The sequence below is a fragment of the Bos taurus genome, chromosome 18, assembly GCF_002263795.3.
Source record: "Bos taurus isolate L1 Dominette 01449 registration number 42190680 breed Hereford chromosome 18, ARS-UCD2.0, whole genome shotgun sequence".
In the NCBI taxonomy this organism is placed as follows: Eukaryota; Metazoa; Chordata; class Mammalia; order Artiodactyla; family Bovidae; genus Bos; species Bos taurus.
This window is the reverse complement of record NC_037345.1, coordinates 2,753,257-2,769,948: the sequence shown is the minus strand read 5'-3', so window position 1 is coordinate 2,769,948 and position 16,692 is coordinate 2,753,257. Positions and strand designations below refer to the sequence as shown.

Here is a 16,692-nt window from a genome sequence, read left to right as displayed (position 1 = left end):
CTGAAATATTTGCCAAAATGGAGGATACAGAGAAAAATTAGCCATTGGCTTCTTGTTTAATTCTGACAAAGTCCTGGTTTATATTGTTGGCCACAGAGCAGAACACGTAGTAGACGGCCAGGGAATTTCCCATTTCAAATTGTTGTGTTTGTAGAGGGTTACAGAATAACTATATTTTTTGTGAGTACTGAGACAAAAAATAGGCTCTTGGCTGAAACAGCATGTTTTCAGATTTCTCATCATATTGGAGAAGGAAATGGCAACCTACTTCAGTGTTCTTGCTGGGAGAATCCCAGGGACGGTGGAGCCTGGTGGGCTGCCGTCTGTGGGGTTGCACAGAATCGGACACGACTGAAGCGACTTAGTAGCAGCAGCAGCAGCATCATTATATTGTTTGAAAATAATTCTTTAAAAAAAAATTTTTTTTCATCTCAAAAAGGTTTTTATTTGTGAGTGGTTGCCTACATGGAAAAATATTGGCATTTGTGTTGAACACTGTATTTTTTTGGTGTGTGTATGACTGTGTTGGGTCTTAGTTGCAGCACATAGGATCTTTAGTTGGAGCGTGTGAACTCTCAGTTGCAGCATGTGGGATCGAGTTCCCTGACCAGGGGTGGAACCTGCATTGGAGTGAGGAGTCTTAGCCCCTGGACCCCCAGGGGACTCCCTGAACATTGTATTTTTTCACACACAGCTTCTGAGATATTTTGCCAACAAATGACTTGGCTAGAGATCTGTCCAAACTGCCCCTGTCCCAAGCTGCGTGTCGGCTTTTCCTTTTTCTTTTAATGAGCAGGAAGGAAGTAGCCCCAACCATAAAAAGTCATTTCTGGATTCTTTAAGATGGATTTTTAGGGAAAAGCATTTCATGTAAAAATAAATCCATATATAAATCAGCAACGAATATTCCAAGATAAGGATATTTAGTTCTATTATTCATTGGTTTTTTTAAGTGAAACATTACTAGCTAAGGTAGGGAGATCATGTAAATAGTTATCATTAAGCCCTTATGTTTTCCAAGTTTTTACATTGTGGTTAGCTCTTGATTGTAAAAGCTGCTCTGGTTTTAATAAAGTTCTTATTACAACTTCAGTGCCTACCAGCCTTCCCTGGAGACCGTATTTTGGGATGTGAAATCCTGGTGCCATTAGCAGTCCACATGCAGAAAGTTCTGTGTACCTGCATTTCTGTTTTGTGGACTGTTAGGCTGCTTATGGCCGAAATCAGTGTAACCTTTGTATTAGGTTCTTTCACCAAAAGCCTCATTCAAAATGATCAACTCTTTGTACCATAAGGAATTTTGTGTCATCGTTGGGTTGTTTTACGTATGGAACAGGAGTCTTCTAATTTAGGGTATTCTAAATTGTTACTATTGTTGCTTTTCTCCCTAAATAATGCCAGTGTGTTTCTCCCAGTTACTCCACGTCCCTGTTCCCACTTTGACTTAAGCGTAAGCACTAATGTGCACGTGAGGTGCAGTGGGAGAGCCCTTCAGTCTTCACCTTGGTGATCTCACGTGGGCTCTGATTCAGGGTGACGGTCATGTGACAGAAGTAATGGAGGGGGTTTGAGAGACAGCAGACTTCCATCTGCTGCTGTTTCCTTTATAAGATTAACAAGGGGAAAATGTCTTTGTCTAGAAGGGTTACAGGAGACTTTAATCATAATACTCAGCAGCAAGAAATTACAGAAAATCCAGTTGTTTTTTCTTTGTAATTTTTTGCTTTTTCTTAGATTTTGTTTCTTTTTATTCCTCTTGTAAACTTGGTGTCTCCTTCCTTGGTGCAGGGTGTCTAAGGAAGTGGGTGAAACTTCTCAAGAAGGGAAATCCGTCTTCAAGCAAAATGAGAAAGAAGAACCTCAGTCCAGTGTCCCTTCAGCGGTGCCATCACTTCCTGCTGGGTCAGGGTAAGTAGTCTAGGCTCAGGTCCAGGTGTACTTGCCACGTTGGAAAAGATGTTTTCGGGACAGTGACTGTGTTTTCCGCCCCTGAGGATCTCATAGGGAGAAAAAAAGGTCAAAGATGACTTATAGTTAATTTTAATAACACATTGTCAAGAACTTAATAGTTTTTCATCCCTTCATATTTTCCATAGTACATGAGTTATCTAGAGATGAAAACTAGAATTCTTTATTTGGGGGAAGAAAAATTTTCATTCTTAAAACTGCATGTAAGAAGTAAAGGTGACAGTTAAGTAGGAGGAGTCAGGGCACTCGCCTCAAGAGTGGCGAACATGGGCCACTCACTCCCATCACAGCACTGATCACCTCTGACCCCTGAGCAGAGCTCTCTCTTCTTGAGGTGTTTGGGGTACAATAAGTCACCTGTAGTGGCTTCGCTAACCTTTCAATCCTTTTGTTGCTTTATCCTTCCCCTGCAAATCTTTGAAGTTTTTTCTTATGTTTTTAATTAAAGAAGAAAGTTGGTTTTCCTGTCAGGTTAACAGTTTTTACAGGACAGACTTTTCTGATCTTTGCAGCCCTGGCTCAAAACGACATTGTGTACACTGGTGTGCAGTGACCCCTGCAACAGAGGTGTGAGTGCAGGTCGTTCGTTAGTGTGAGAGGTGATTCCTGGAAACCGAGCCGGGAGGAGAAACGGTGCGGGAAGGTAGCCAGGGCAGGGTGTTTTCCAGCTGGTGCTGGTGGTGGCTGCTACTCTGTCCTGTTGGGGGACTTGGCTGGGTTGAGGAGGTTGGGGCGGTGTGATCCTCCAACTCCCTGCCATGCTCGCTCAGCTGCTTCCGTGGCACTCAGGCCATGGGCCGGAGGTGTTTGCAGTGACGCTGTTCTCAGGGTGTCGTGGCAGTGAGTATAGGGACGTGAGGGAGGGCTGTGTTCACATCTGCTCCGTACTTTTTATCTGCTTCTTCATCCAAACATTTGTCTCCCACTGGAGCAGCTAGGTGGTGGAAGTCATGGAGTAGTTACCCAGGAATCCAAGAAGGAAAAGGACTTGAGTGCGTGCTGCCCCAGTGGAAATGGGGTAAACATCAAGGAAGGCGTCTGTGAGAGGAGCAGAGTAATGGGAGCAGAGTTCTCAAGACTGACTGTTAGTGCTCTAGGCCAGTACTTTTTAAGCTGTCGTTTGCAGTCATCATTTAAGAGAAATGAAATAGAATGAAGCAACATATTTTTAGCCTTCTAATCATTATATTGTTTGATTGGGATTCTCCTCAGATTAGTAGCTTTCAAACTTTATTGCCACTCACAGTAAGGAATACATGTCATTAGGATTTACTCTGCTCATTAATATAGGTATGTATGATGACCTGTATTTTATGTCCATACTATGTAATTATTATGTGTAGTATGTGTCATTTGAAAAACTTTTATGATCCATTGATTTCATAATCTGTTACAACCTGTATGTGACAAATAATGCTCTAGGCTGCATAAGAAATTAACCTTCTGCAGGCTTCTCTCTGGGTTAACAGGCTTATAAGTGGTTTATTAAACAATGTGTCATGCATTTATTGTAAGTGTTACTATGAAAGTTACCTCTGGATTAAGTACTAGATAGCAATAAAGGCAATTTCTTCTGGCTTAGGTTTCTAGTATAGTTAGTTTCATGTAGAGTACATCATGCAAAATGCCGGGGTGTTTGACTCACAAGCTGGAATCAAGATTGCTGGTAGAAATATTAACAACTTCAGATATGCATATGACACCACACTAATTGCAGAAAGCAAAGAGGAAGTAAAGAGCCTTTTGATGAAGGTGGAAGAAGAGTAAAACGCTGGCTTAAAGGTCAACGTTCAAAAAACTTAAGATTATAGCAGCTGATCCCATCCGTTTGTGGCAAGTAGACGGGGAAAAAATGTAAACAGGACAGTTTATTTTCTTTGGCTCCAAAATCTCTGCAGCCATGAAATTAAAAAATGTCCAAATCTGACAGCAGTCATGAAATTAAAAAATGCATGCTACTTGGACGAAAAGCTATGACAAACCTAGACATCATATTAAATAGCAGAGACCTCACTTTGCTGACAAAGGTCCACATAGTCAAAGCTATGATTTTTCCAGTAGTCATGTACGGATGTGAGAGTTGGACCATAAAGAAGGCTGAATATCAAAGACTTGATGCTTTTGACCTGTGGTGCTGGAGAAGACAAACTCTGGAGAGTCCCTTGGACAGCAGGGAGATGAATCTGTCAATCCTAAAAAAAATCAACCTGAATATTCTTGTAGGACTGAAGCTGAAGCTCTGGTACTTTGGTCACCTGATGTGAAGAGAGGACTGCTTGGAAAAGACCCTGATGCTGGGAAAGCTCGAAGGCAGTTGGAGGAGGGGACCGTAGAGCATGAGATGGTTGCATGGCATCATCAACTCAGTGGACGCGAGTTTGAGCAAACTCGAGGAGATGATGAATGATGGGGAAGCTTGGGGTGCTGCAGTCCATGGGTTTGCAAAGAGCTGGATTCGTCTAGAGCAACTGAAGAACAACCAGAGCAGGGAAAGTTCTTCATTCAGTAGAGTGATTGTGTTCTTTACGTCTTAGAGAGTGACTCATGGCATAGCAACAGGCATCCACCAGAATCTTCAGTCTCAGATTAGTTTCATTTTGTTGTATCAAGAATTCAGTATGTGTTTTGCTCTAAGAAAATAGTTTCATGTAGCATAATTTTTACTTCTTGCTTCCTTGAGTGTTGAGTAAAATAATGTTTTGATGCTTAAAGATTCTACTTGGAAACAGTGTGTTTTAGAAAATACTGTTATACTTCTGAAGATAACCAGAGGAAGGCGAAGTGGCATCTTGGCACGTTCACCTTGTTTAAGTAACTTGAGTTGCTCATGAAGATCATTCTGTATTTCATGCCTTACATTCTTAGCCTTTTTTCTTTTGAAACTTTTGACTTTGTATTGTGATACAGGAATTAATAAACAGTGTTATGAGGGGAACAGAGAATGGGCTCAGCCATACATATACATGTGTCCGTTGTTCCCCAGATTCCCCTCTCATACAGGCTGCTCAAGTGTTGAACATTGTTCCATTTGCTATAACAGATCCTTGTTGGTTATCCATTTTTAGAATGTCAGTGTATATGTCCATGCCAAACTCTCTTTAACTATCCCTTCCCCTCAATCATCACAACCCCTCCAACCCCCACAACATAAGCTTGTTTTTGAAGTCTGTGAATGTAAGTTCATAGCATTTCTTTTCAGATTCCACATAAAGGACATGTCAGATTTTTCCTTCTCTGTCTCACTTCGCTCTGCATGATACTCTAACTCAGTCCACATCTCTACAAGTGACTCTGTCATTCATTTTTTATGTCTGAGTAATACTTCATCATATAGGTATACCCCATCTTGTTGATCCATTCCTCTATTGAGGGACATACAGGCTGTTTACATGTCCTGACTATGTAAATAGTGCTGCAGTGAACAGTTGGGGTGTATGTGTCTCTTTGAATTACGGTTTTCTCTGGATCTGTCTCCAAGAGTGAGATAGCTGGGTCACATAGTCGTTCTGTATTTCGTTTTTTACGGAATCTCCATGGTGTCCTCCATAGTGCCTGTATCAAGTTAACATCAAAGGTGATTGAAATGAGGAAATTGTTCAGAAACCGAGTGATCAGATATCAAGGGTGAGCGATTCTGTTTAAACTGATTTAGCAGGATGCTTGTTAAAACTGAACTAAACAGGCCCAACAGGGGTGGTGGCCAAGCCTGAGACTTGGTTAAGATGCCTGACTAAGGTTGGATCGAGAAGAGTCTGTGGTGCATACAGGACACCATCTGGGGCAGCATGGAGACCAACAGAGGGAATCTAGGTGGGTCAGCCGGTGACTTATCTTTTAGTAGATTAATGAACTCACTCCTTGAAGGAGTAAAGTGAAATTCAAGGAAAATCAGCTTCTGTGAAAACTCCAGAGAAACTTAATAGAGCACAAGGAAATGTCTTCCTGAGTCAAAAAGTCTTCACAGTTTGTGCATGAAAATGGGGAGACATAGCACTATGATACATGTACTTTGAATTTCTCACTAAACCCGATCGTTTGTTTTACCTACACAGTTGTAGTGTTACCTGCACAGTTGTAGTTTTGCTTGGGAAACAACAGCCTCGAGAGAAATTCAGTTGATCTGAGGTGTGTTGCACACATTTTATCAGTGCAGACATCAGTATGTGGTGCAGGCTGCAAACAAATGGTATGGAAAGTCTTCAGGGGTAGAATCTATGGGAAACATCTGATTTATTAAAAGAATTATTTAATGCAGTAAAATATTTTTTCATTTTCATGTTTTTAGTTGCTTCATTGAGACATGCGAAAAGATACTTTAAACATTGTTACCATTTTTTTAAGTGACTTTGGTTTACTCTTGGGTCTTGCAGTATAAATTAGAATTAGTGGTTATTAATTTCCTAGTCTTAATGGGGTTACCTAGTGGTAGGACTTCAGCCTTCTTTTCCAGTGTTTGGTTATGACTCCCAGAAAGTGCCTAAAGTTTAATTTTCAGATATGCCTTCCACTGGGTCTTTTACGTTTTCCTTCAAGAGAATTTTTATCCTTAATGAGAAAGAATTAGTTTTTTAAAACCCAATTTAAGCTCCTGTAATTTTTCCTCTAATGCTTGTCTTTTTCATTTTAAGGCCTGAAAACTGTGACCTTGAAAAGAACCAGGACTGCAGCAATTAAGTATCTGACTTTATCCTTAACCACCTGAACTGGTTTGTATGAAATACAGTCGTTTTTATCTGTTTTCAAAATAGTTTCTGGTCGTTAAATCTGACATTTTTAAAGGAAAGTTCTCATTGTGAGTGTAAAGCTAACTGTCCATGAGATCGTGTGCAGTGGTATTTGATTTAAAGCAATATGCACTCTGGCTTCTTGATTAAAAATAGCTAGGAGGATCAATTTACCAGGGATAGTCACAGAGAAAAATTAAAAAGTAAGGAAATGGCAACCCACTCCAGTATTCTTGCCTGGAGAATCCCATGGACAGAGGAACCTCACAGGACTGTAGTAAGAGTTGGACACGGCTTAGCAACTAAACCACCACTGCCAGTCACAGAGAAAAATTACAAAGTATCACATAAAGTAAGTAGGTATTTTCTTTGAACTATTAGGCCATTAGACCACATATCAAAATAATAGTGATAGATAGGTAGGTGGAAAATTATAAGAGTTGGATACAGGCAGATGTCTTCACAAATTCTACAAGATTAACTCTCCAATACACAAATATCAAATCATTCTTTTGAGAAAATTTTTGTGTCTTTAGTTTAAGAGTCCATTTTTCAGTTCATTGAGCTAGGATTTGAAAAATAAGCCTTCAGTTTAAGAAATTTGTTGTGTAAAATGATTTTAGTAATTTCTGTTGAAAGATGTCTCTTAGTATTCTCCCCTAAAGTTTTTTTTTTTTTGATTCAGTGTCAGAAACTGAACTTGACTTAGTGGACCACTACCCCTGCATACTAATTTTGAACATACTCATCCATGACTTAAATGTTTATTTTTCCTTTAAAGCCAAGATACTAAAAGTAGTGCATTTGGAAAGTTGTCTTTGTTTTTTTTTTTTTTCATCTGTTTCTTGTTTGATTATCTTCTGTTTTCAAAAACTTTAAATATAAAATGGATCATGAGATTACTGAATGTTTGATCCATCATGTGAATGGTAAGAAATGTTTGTTTCCTCTTAGGGTTTATTTTTATTTCTGATCCCCAATAAACAGTTATTTGAGGCTGCTGATTTGTATGCATGCTCAATTCTGTCCGGCTCTTTGGGGCCCTATGGACTCTTATGTCCATGTGATTTTCCAGGCAAGAGTACTGGAGTGAGTTGCCATTTCCTCCTCCAGCGAATCTTTCAGTTATTAGAATCGATCCCAGCTCTCCTGCATAACAGGTGAATTCCTTTATTGCTGAGCCTTTGGAGTAGCCATGTGGGGGTGGTTGCTCAGATCAAAAAAATACCTGGCATTTATTTTGAATATTTTTTCATGAATAGCTTCTGGGAGTTTTGCCAACCACTGATTTTACTCTAGAAGGATATGCAGCCACTTCTTCCCAGCTGTATGTCCACTTTTCCTTTTTTTATGACTTGGAAGGAAGCAACCCCAACCATTAAAAAGCTGATTTCTGGATTCTTTAAGATGGAAGTTTTAGGGTAAATGTGTTTCATGTTAACTTCATCCATATACAAATGAGTGATGAATCTTCCAAGATAAAAATGTCTAATTATGTTATTAATGTTTTTTTTTAACAGGAAAACATTACTTAAGAAATAAAGTAGGGAGAAAAGTTTCATGTAAATAGTTACCTTTAAGCCTTTATGTTTCCTAAGTTTTTAAATTGTATGTTTTTTTTGATTCCAAAAGCTCCTCTGGTTTGAATGAAGTTCTTATTACAACTGCAGTGCATACCAGCCTTTCCTAGGAGACCATTTCCCGGGATGTGAAGTCCTGGTGCCATTAGCTGTCCACATGCAGAAGGTTCTGTGTACCTGCGTTTCTTTTTTCTGTAGTCTGTTTGGCTGGTTGTCACTTAACTTTTCAGTTAGTTTATTTCACTAAATGATATAGTCAAAATGATAAAATCTTTGTACCGTGGGAAATTATTTCAATTTTATTTTTCTACTGACGTTTCTAATTCTGGTATAAATGTTTATCAATAAAGAATTACTTTCAATTCTGTGAAGTAGAACCGTTTTTTTCTTTTTCAGTGGCCAGTGAATTTAATATTTGTAATACGGTTTTCTAACTTTTTAAGCTTTTTATTTTATTTTTTTTATAACTTAGAGAAGACTCTTGAGAGTGCTTGGAGCGCAAGGAGATCAAACCAGTTAATCCAAAAGGAAATCAGCTGCATATTCATTGCAAGGACTGTTGCTGAAGTGAAGCTCCAATACTTTGGCCATGTGATTTGAAAAGATGACTCATTGGAAAAGACTGAGATACTGGGAAGAATTGAAGGCAATAGAAGAATGTGCCAGCAGATGATGAGATAGTTAGATAGTATCATCAACTCAATACACATGACTTTGAGCAAACATCAGGAGATATAGTGGAGGACAGAGGAGCCTGGTGTGCTTCAGTCCATGGGGTCGCAAAAAGTTGTAAAATGTGTTTTTGTATTTCCTTTAGGTTCAGCTTATTAGTTTATAGTAACATTCTCTTCCAAAGATCTGATTAAACACTGCTTACTTCTTGAGTCTTATTAATTCAGCTTTCGGGACTATATGTTAACATCAAAAACTTCTGTATTTCACACTGGGATAGCAGAAAACTGGTAACAGTTTGTGGGGGGGAAAAAGGTATCGTTTCAGTAGTAGGTCCAATGAGAAGAGGCTCTAAGGTTGGCTCAGTATTCTGTGACATCCTAAATCTGTTTCTGCTCTGCCACTTTCAGCAAATTGAATGGTCCAATTTGGTTGCTTATCCCACAGTTACAAGGAAACAGCTTCAGTTCCAGGCAATGCAGACAGACAGTGTCTGGCAGGATCCTACCCTTTCAATTCTTTTTTTTTTTTTCCTTGTATACTGTAAAGTGCACAAATCTTGTATGATAAAATTTTACTCATGTGAAGTGGTAGCACTTTGATCAAGATACAGAATGTCTCTAGCACCCCAGTAGGATACAGAGTTCAGCCAGAAGCCTCAGTATTGTTTCCCAATAGGATCTTTTCATATCTAAAAAGGTGATGACCCAAGATTGGACAGGGCACAGAGAGTATAGTGGATGAGATGGTAAAGATGTTGAGTTTTGTAGGAAGGACTCCATAAATTATTGCCAAGACAACAGGGTAATAGCAAACCAGGAAACTTAATAGGGGGTTGGGATTTGTATTTTTCCCAACTGGAGACATTTGTCTAAAGGGATTCCTCAGTTTCAGCCTATTTCTGCTTGATGGGATTACGTGCCCTGTGTTGGCAGATTCTCTGGTTTCTGAAAGGAAGTTGGGAATCTAGATTACTGGAAAACACTCAACTTCTAAATGCTTATATATTGAGTATTCCCCCCACCACAAACAACAGTAGAAACAGCATGAACCAGTTCCAGTCTATAAGGTCACCACATATATTCAATTAGTGGAAGTACAGGGTTGGGTACCTGTGGGACTCTGGACTTTCTATATTTGTCAACTGATCAGTACGTAATCCTGTTTTATGTGTGTTTGTGTTGAAAGATGCTGTATGTAATCTTTGTAGCAAATAATGATAAGCAGTATATGCATGCGTTCTAAGTTGCTTCATTTGTGTCCGACTCTTTGTGACCCCGTAGGCTGTAGCCTGCCAGCATCTTCTGCCCATGGGATTTCCCAGGCAAGAATACTGGAGTGAGTTGCCATTTACTCCTCCATGAGGATCTTCCCGACCCAGGGATCAAACCCATGTTTCTTGAGTCTCCTGCATTGGCAGGTAGACTCCTGACTACTAGCGCCATCTGGGAAGCCTCATGCTGTATGTATAATGAAACAGTTGTTTGAATGACAGCAATGTTATGTACAACACTGAGATTGTGCTGCTTTGTCTTTCCCTCAGTTTTACACACACAAACTACAGACATACATTACACATAAAAGTACTCACAGTAAACATATAGTGTTCATATAGAGACATAGTCTGTTTAGTGATGCAAATAAAGTCTTGGGAAAGGAAAGATTGAGCATTCAACATTTTATAAAGCATTACCTAACATTTTCGTGTTGATGGAGCTGCAGGCTGCATAATGATACAGTGCACAGTGTGGTCAAACCTTTGGACCTTGGCTTAGCCCACCAAAACCAAGGGAGAGGTTGGTGGAACTTATTCTGCAGATGAGGGAGAGTGGCAGGTTGACATGGATCAGTTCAACCTTCAAGGTTTGGTTCTCACCACTTGTTGAGTGGAGAAATAGCTCCAGAAAGAAGAGTATGGGTGAAAGCGGAAACCTCAGTTGTGGATGTGTCTGGTGGTAAAAGTGAAGTCATGCTATAAAGAACAATATTGCGTATATACCTTGAATGTTAGACCCTTGAATCAAGGTAAATTGGACATGGTCAAGCAGGAGATGGCCAGGTTAAAGATCGACAGTTTGAGGAATTAGTGAACAAAAATGGACAGGAATGGGAGAATTCAGATGACCGTTACGTTTACTATGGGCAAATATCCCTTAGAGGAAATGGAGTAGCCCTCATAGTCAACAAGAGTCGGAAACGCAGTACTTGGGTGAAATCTCAAAAACAACAGAATGATCTCAGTTTATTTCCAAGGCAAACCAGTCAGCTTCACAGTAATCCAAGTCTATGCCCCAACCACTAATGCGGAAGAATCTGAACGACTGTATGAAGACCTACAAGACCTAGAACACCAAAAGATCCTTTTCATCATAGGGGATTGGAGTGCAAAAGTAGGAAGTTGAGAGAGAACCTGGAGTACACAGGCAAGTTTGGCCTTGGCCTACAAAATGAAGCAGGGCAAAGGCTAAGAGCAAGAGGAGAAAGGGGCGACAGAGAACGACGTAGTTAGATGGCATCACTGATCGTGAATGCAAGTCTGGAGACAGTGAAGGACAGGGAAGCCTGGCATGCTGCAGAGCTAGGTGGAACTCATTCTGCAGATGATGATGAGGCTGACAGGCTGACATCTGTGCAGCCTCAGAGCTTTGGGTCTGACTTGATGTAGTTGGCACTTTCCCCTCCTAAAGTAGCTCCAGAGACTGGGCCAGTCCTGTCTGCTTGGCTTTTTGCCTCACGTCTTTAAGCATCTCATCATAAGGGACAAACACACCGGAAGTTGATTTAAATTTGAGGCTTCGATCAAGGATAGGGTTACACCCTTCCATGTCACTGAAAATTTGTTTCAAGGCAGAGTTCCATTCTGTTACTTTGCTGCTATAAGAGGGACAGTTCTGGACTCTTCGGCTGACTATCATCACTGTCTATTGCTTTCTCTGCCAGAATTTCCTCCACATTTTCCTTCATGTCACCAAAGCCTTCACTTATTTGCTGTGCAGCATGCATTATGTTTTTGACACTGTTCTTCATTCTTTCTGCAGCACCTTCAAAGCCTTCGAAATTTTCCACACAGCCTGGCCAAACATTTTCCCAACAGTTAACAGGCTCGTGCTTGGTGTCCCAGGCTGTGCCAACATAATCACATTGGGTATAGTGACTGACTGCCAGTAGTTCGTCCATCACGGTAGTTTCCTTGTTGGCTTTGAGAGCTTCGAAAGCCTTGTTACAAAGCTCCCTTGTGTACTGTGCCTTGAAGACATTTATTATGCCCTGATCCAGGGGCTGGATGAGAGACTTAGTATTTGGGGGCGTGAAAAGAACTTTTACATAGGGGTGGGCATTTTTGAGTTCTTCACAGCAGTGGACTAGGGCATTATCCAAAATTTAACAAAATCTTGAAGCCAAAGTTGCCCTAGAGATAGTATTCAACTTCTGGTTTGAAACAGCTGTGGAATCAATCAGATGTCATCCAGCCTTTTTTGTTCCACCTCCAATGGACTGCAAATGGTTCACACTTTCCCGGTGAAGGTCAAGTGCTGGTGAAATTGAAGCTCTCTACACCAGTAGGGGTTTGCACTTGAAGTTGCCCTCGTACTCCATGTCCAAAGAAGCCGCAACAAGATGGTAGGGGTTACGCAATCATGATAAAATCAGATTCCACACTCGCCAGGTGAGTGACCCAGACACTGGAGAACGCTAATACCAAAGATGTTCTCCCACTATTGTAAAGGTTCTGAGCCCCACGGCAGGCTTCCCAGAATGGGGATCCAGCCAAGGGACTGGGATCCCCAGGGAATCTGACTTTGATGGCGACCCGGATTTGATTACAGAACTTAACCTTAAATATAAATTGTAGTTATCTTACATGTAAATAGGTTAAATACACTAACCAAAAAATAGAGACTGGATGGTTGGGTGAAAACGTGCATGTGAACCTCCACTTAACACATCACTCTACTAAAACTCCCAAATTGTATGTAATAATTTTATATTGTTAGGTTAATCATTTCCATTATGGCTTACAATTCTAAGTATCCTATCTTTTTTGTATGGCTATTGATTTTGAAAACTGAAAAACAGCTTTTACTATTGTGATTATGTAACTAATTTGCTTCATACCATTGTATTGTGATTGGTCAACAGAAAATAGAATTCTTTATCACTGAAACTACCATTTAACAGAAAAACATGAAATCACTTTTTAAAATCCGGAATTATCTTGCAATTTTTTGAAAAATGGAAATGCCCAGGCATTGCTTTTTGTCTCCAGAGCTTCAGATGTGTTTCTAATGAGCAGACATGTTTAAAAACAACTGGACTGTGTATGATGTTTTACTTTTATCCAGTTCATTTCACATCTTCTATTTCATATTCAGTGCCCCCTTTTCATTTTGTTGATGGTTCCCAATTTCTCCATCTCTTTTGTTGCTGTTCTCTCTCAAAGTTCATGAAGCATAGTAGAAAAGCTTTTATATACATATATGTAAATAGTATGTATAACATTTTAGAAAACTTAAGACTTTTTGCATAGCTAAAAGTTTATCACATTTTGATTCCACTTGTTTGTCTTAGTATGAATAGAATGCTAGATTTCTAATTTACATTCAGTCAAAACTTTGATATAGTTCCATGTATTCTGGCATCTAGTATTTCTGCTAACAGTCTAGAAAGTTTATTGGTGATTTAAAAAAAATTTGAATTGAGGCTTGAAACTTATAAGAAATAGTATGTTTTTTTTAAAAAACAGGAAATTAACATGCTACGATATTTTGTACATGTTTTCAAATTACACAAAATTTTATGCTATTGTCCATTGTTTTTTTCCATACCATATTCAAGACTCCACATTGCATTTAATTGCATTGAGCAGCTTCAGCTGCAGGGAACAAATTCTGGTAAATTCTCTTCATTTTTATTCTATGATCAATATTTTCTAATTTTCCTTGTATGGCATCTTAGATACATCCATCATTTAAAATTGGACATTTAATTTTGAAATGCATGGGATAAAGCATCTTTGATACTAATTTCCAATTTTGCTGTTAATTTCTCATTTTAAATGCTTCCCTGCAATCACCCTCTGTGTTTTTTCCGTCTTCTATCGAAGCTTTCAATGGCTAAGTTAAAGAAGTCTCTTGAAAAATACCACATTGCAGTTGAACATACGTGGGTTAGTTTTAAATACCTTTTGATATTGATTTCTAACATAATTCCACAATGATAAGAGAATAGACTGTATGATTTCAGTACCTTTGGACCATTAAATTTTTGCACCTTGCTTTATGTCCTTGGATATGTTACAGTGTTTCCTAGTTTATAGTATATGGGACCTTGAATTTGTATCCTAATGTGTGAAAATTGTATAAATCTTAATGTTGAATAGGCTCATAGTGCTTTTCACGTTTACTATATCCTTGTCTTTCCTATATATTCATTCTATTAATTTTTGAGTTTGATAATGAAATTCCAACTAAATTCTTAACTCATCTACTTTAAAACAATTGTAATATATATTAATAGTGGAAATATATGTAAGTTTGTTCTGTATTTTCCAAGTGTTCTCATACTTTCATAATTTAAAAAATAAAAAGAAAAAAAGTCACTCTTGGCATTGGTGCACAAAAGTAGGGTTGCATAATTCTGGAATGATTTAAAGCCCAGGGGCTTTGGAGGCCATTTGCCTTATGTAAGTTCTTTTTGCAAATGTCCTTGTAAAATAAGCCAATTTCAACAGCACTAAAAACCTGCTCTTCCACATACCCTTTTCCTGTATATCACTTAGCAAGTATTGTTTAAATTCTTCTGCAGCCTCCTCATCTGCAGAACTTGCCTCACTTGTAAGCTTAACACTATTCGTATCTTGTCACCTTTTGAAATGTGCAAGTCAGCCAGCGCTAGCAGAGAAGGGCTTCACATTTTTCTGACCTTGGGTAACATGACGTAAATTTCTTTTGCTTTCAGCCTCAAAACAACGCTTTCCACCACACCTTTTATAATCAGTTGTCATCTTATGAATCCACAAACAGCCGCTTTTCCACATCTTCCTCACGCACTCTGGATGTCACTTTAGCACTTTATGGAGCAGCCTCACGTCTGGATTGGCAAATTTCCCTTTCCATTTTCTTGATGTATGAATCAAATTTTTGATTCATTAACATTGAACTCAAGGCTAACAGCACTACAATTCATACCTGAACAAAGCTTATGTAATACACATTTTTCTTCATAAAGCACACCACAGCCTTCTTGTGCTTAGGAACACTAAGCCAGCACCACAGCAGTGTTACCAAATTGCAATTCCACGTGCCAGATACAGGGAGGCCTTGTGACACTAAAACATTAGAGCTTGGAACAGAGGTTTCGTACAGGTTCATTTAAGGAAATGGGTGGCTCATGTCCTAAGAACCCCAAAGTTATGGAAAGCTGTCAGCAAGATTCTTTAAAAAGGAGGTGAGGGAGGGGTGAGGTTAGTTGTTGCAAACTTCTAGAATTAGATCCTTTGTCTTTAGGTCAGGTCATGGTCAGGTGAGGATGTCCTTTTAAATCACTACCAAGCGAATGTTATTCTCTGCCTTGACAAGAAAGGGTAAGGTCCCAAGACACAGCTTTTACCCTGCTAGTTCCCAGTCCTGCCTAGGAGGAGGCAGGTCTCAGTAGACATCGCCCTCAGGGCCAGGTTCCCACACCCTGCCCAGCTGGTCATCCCTGAGGGAGTCATGTGCTCAACCCAATTGGCCCTCAAGCCTCTAGGTCATCCAAATGGGAAACCAGGTCTCACAGACTGCGACCCAGGCAGACAGCCACTGCTATTAGGTCGCAAAGACAGGGATGGGGGAAGAGGTTCACGCTGCCACAAGGGCTGGGCCAAGAGTAGTAGAGGGCCTTAGTGAGGGCTTTGGAGCACTTTAGACATATTCCCCAGGCTGTTCCCTGGGCCCTCCCGCTCACCCTTTGGTCCAAGGCGGAGGAAGCTGGAGAGCCGCCAGGAGAAGGCCTGAACCCGACACTTAAGCTCACTCTCCATTTGATGTCACCACTGACGCTTGGCTGAATCGCTTTCCTAATGGTCTCTCATTGACAGTTACTTGTGGGTGAGGCCAACTTGCAGCGCTGATCAATAGAAGGGGAGGACAACCAAAGATCCCTGATTAACAGTTGGTCATTTGTGGTTGCCGCCCACTGGGGTACTGACAATGGCCGACGAAGCCCTGTTGCCTAGTAACAAGGTGCCGCGTAAGGAGGCACAGCAATGGCTGCCTGCTAAGGGCTGTGTTCATCCTGCTATTACAGAATAAGCTCGGCGGTCATTCTGAACAGCGAAATCACCGACAGAGAGTAGAAAAATGAAAAAAAAAAAAACCCAAAACGCAGTACTGAAGAGGCTGTGAAGATATTTATTCACACTAGAAGAGCTGAAGCAAGACAGCGGATTGTGGGATCCATCTTCGGAACAACCCACTGCTGGTTAAAATTTTCACTCAGCGCATGTCCGCGAATAACCCTAGAAATCATAGCGAATATTGATTTGGAGGGGTTACAATAAGTTATAACAAGCCAAATTTAAAATACCAACCTGTGAATAGCGAAGGTAATCTGTATTCTCATGGGCAAAAACAAATCTTCCTTAAGTATACACAGATCAAAACAGCTGAGCTCTGAGCACTACAAGTTCCAGCATGCACCGCTTCAGGCCGGAGCCCGCGTTCTTCCAACCGCCCCAGCAGGGTCAAGCCGGAGCCTTTGGCCCGGAA

The 16,692-nt window shown here is 40.1% G+C and overlaps 1 protein-coding gene and 1 long non-coding RNA gene across 6 annotated transcripts in view; one reads left to right on the top strand and one right to left on the bottom strand.

Moving 5' to 3' along the window:
* The window catches only part of BCNT2 (bucentaur-2), a 39,810-nt gene extending 29,635 nt beyond the window's left edge, over positions 1 to 10,175 (top strand). The window contains 3 exon segments of one of the 3 annotated variants that reach the window (NM_001077919.2): positions 1,789 to 1,908; positions 6,597 to 6,674; positions 8,745 to 10,175. In NM_001077919.2, the coding sequence (NP_001071387.1) occupies positions 1,789 to 1,908; positions 6,597 to 6,642 (166 nt within the window). In that variant the 3' untranslated portion in view covers positions 6,643 to 6,674; positions 8,745 to 10,175. 3 annotated transcript variants of the gene reach the window in all.
* On the bottom strand, positions 1,632 to 16,605 carry LOC101903645 (uncharacterized). 3 transcript variants are annotated; one of them, XR_003030275.2, is made up of 4 exons: positions 16,515 to 16,605; positions 15,890 to 16,442; positions 6,033 to 6,141; positions 1,632 to 1,997 (listed from the first exon to the last, which is right to left on the bottom strand). It is a non-coding gene; the product is annotated as an uncharacterized lncRNA (long non-coding RNA). The 3 variants fall into 3 exon arrangements; XR_003030276.2 differs by having other exon boundaries at positions 1,632 to 1,989; XR_001502279.3 differs by lacking the exon at positions 6,033 to 6,141 and having other exon boundaries at positions 1,632 to 1,989.
* Between the last annotated feature and the right edge of the window lie 87 nt (positions 16,606 to 16,692).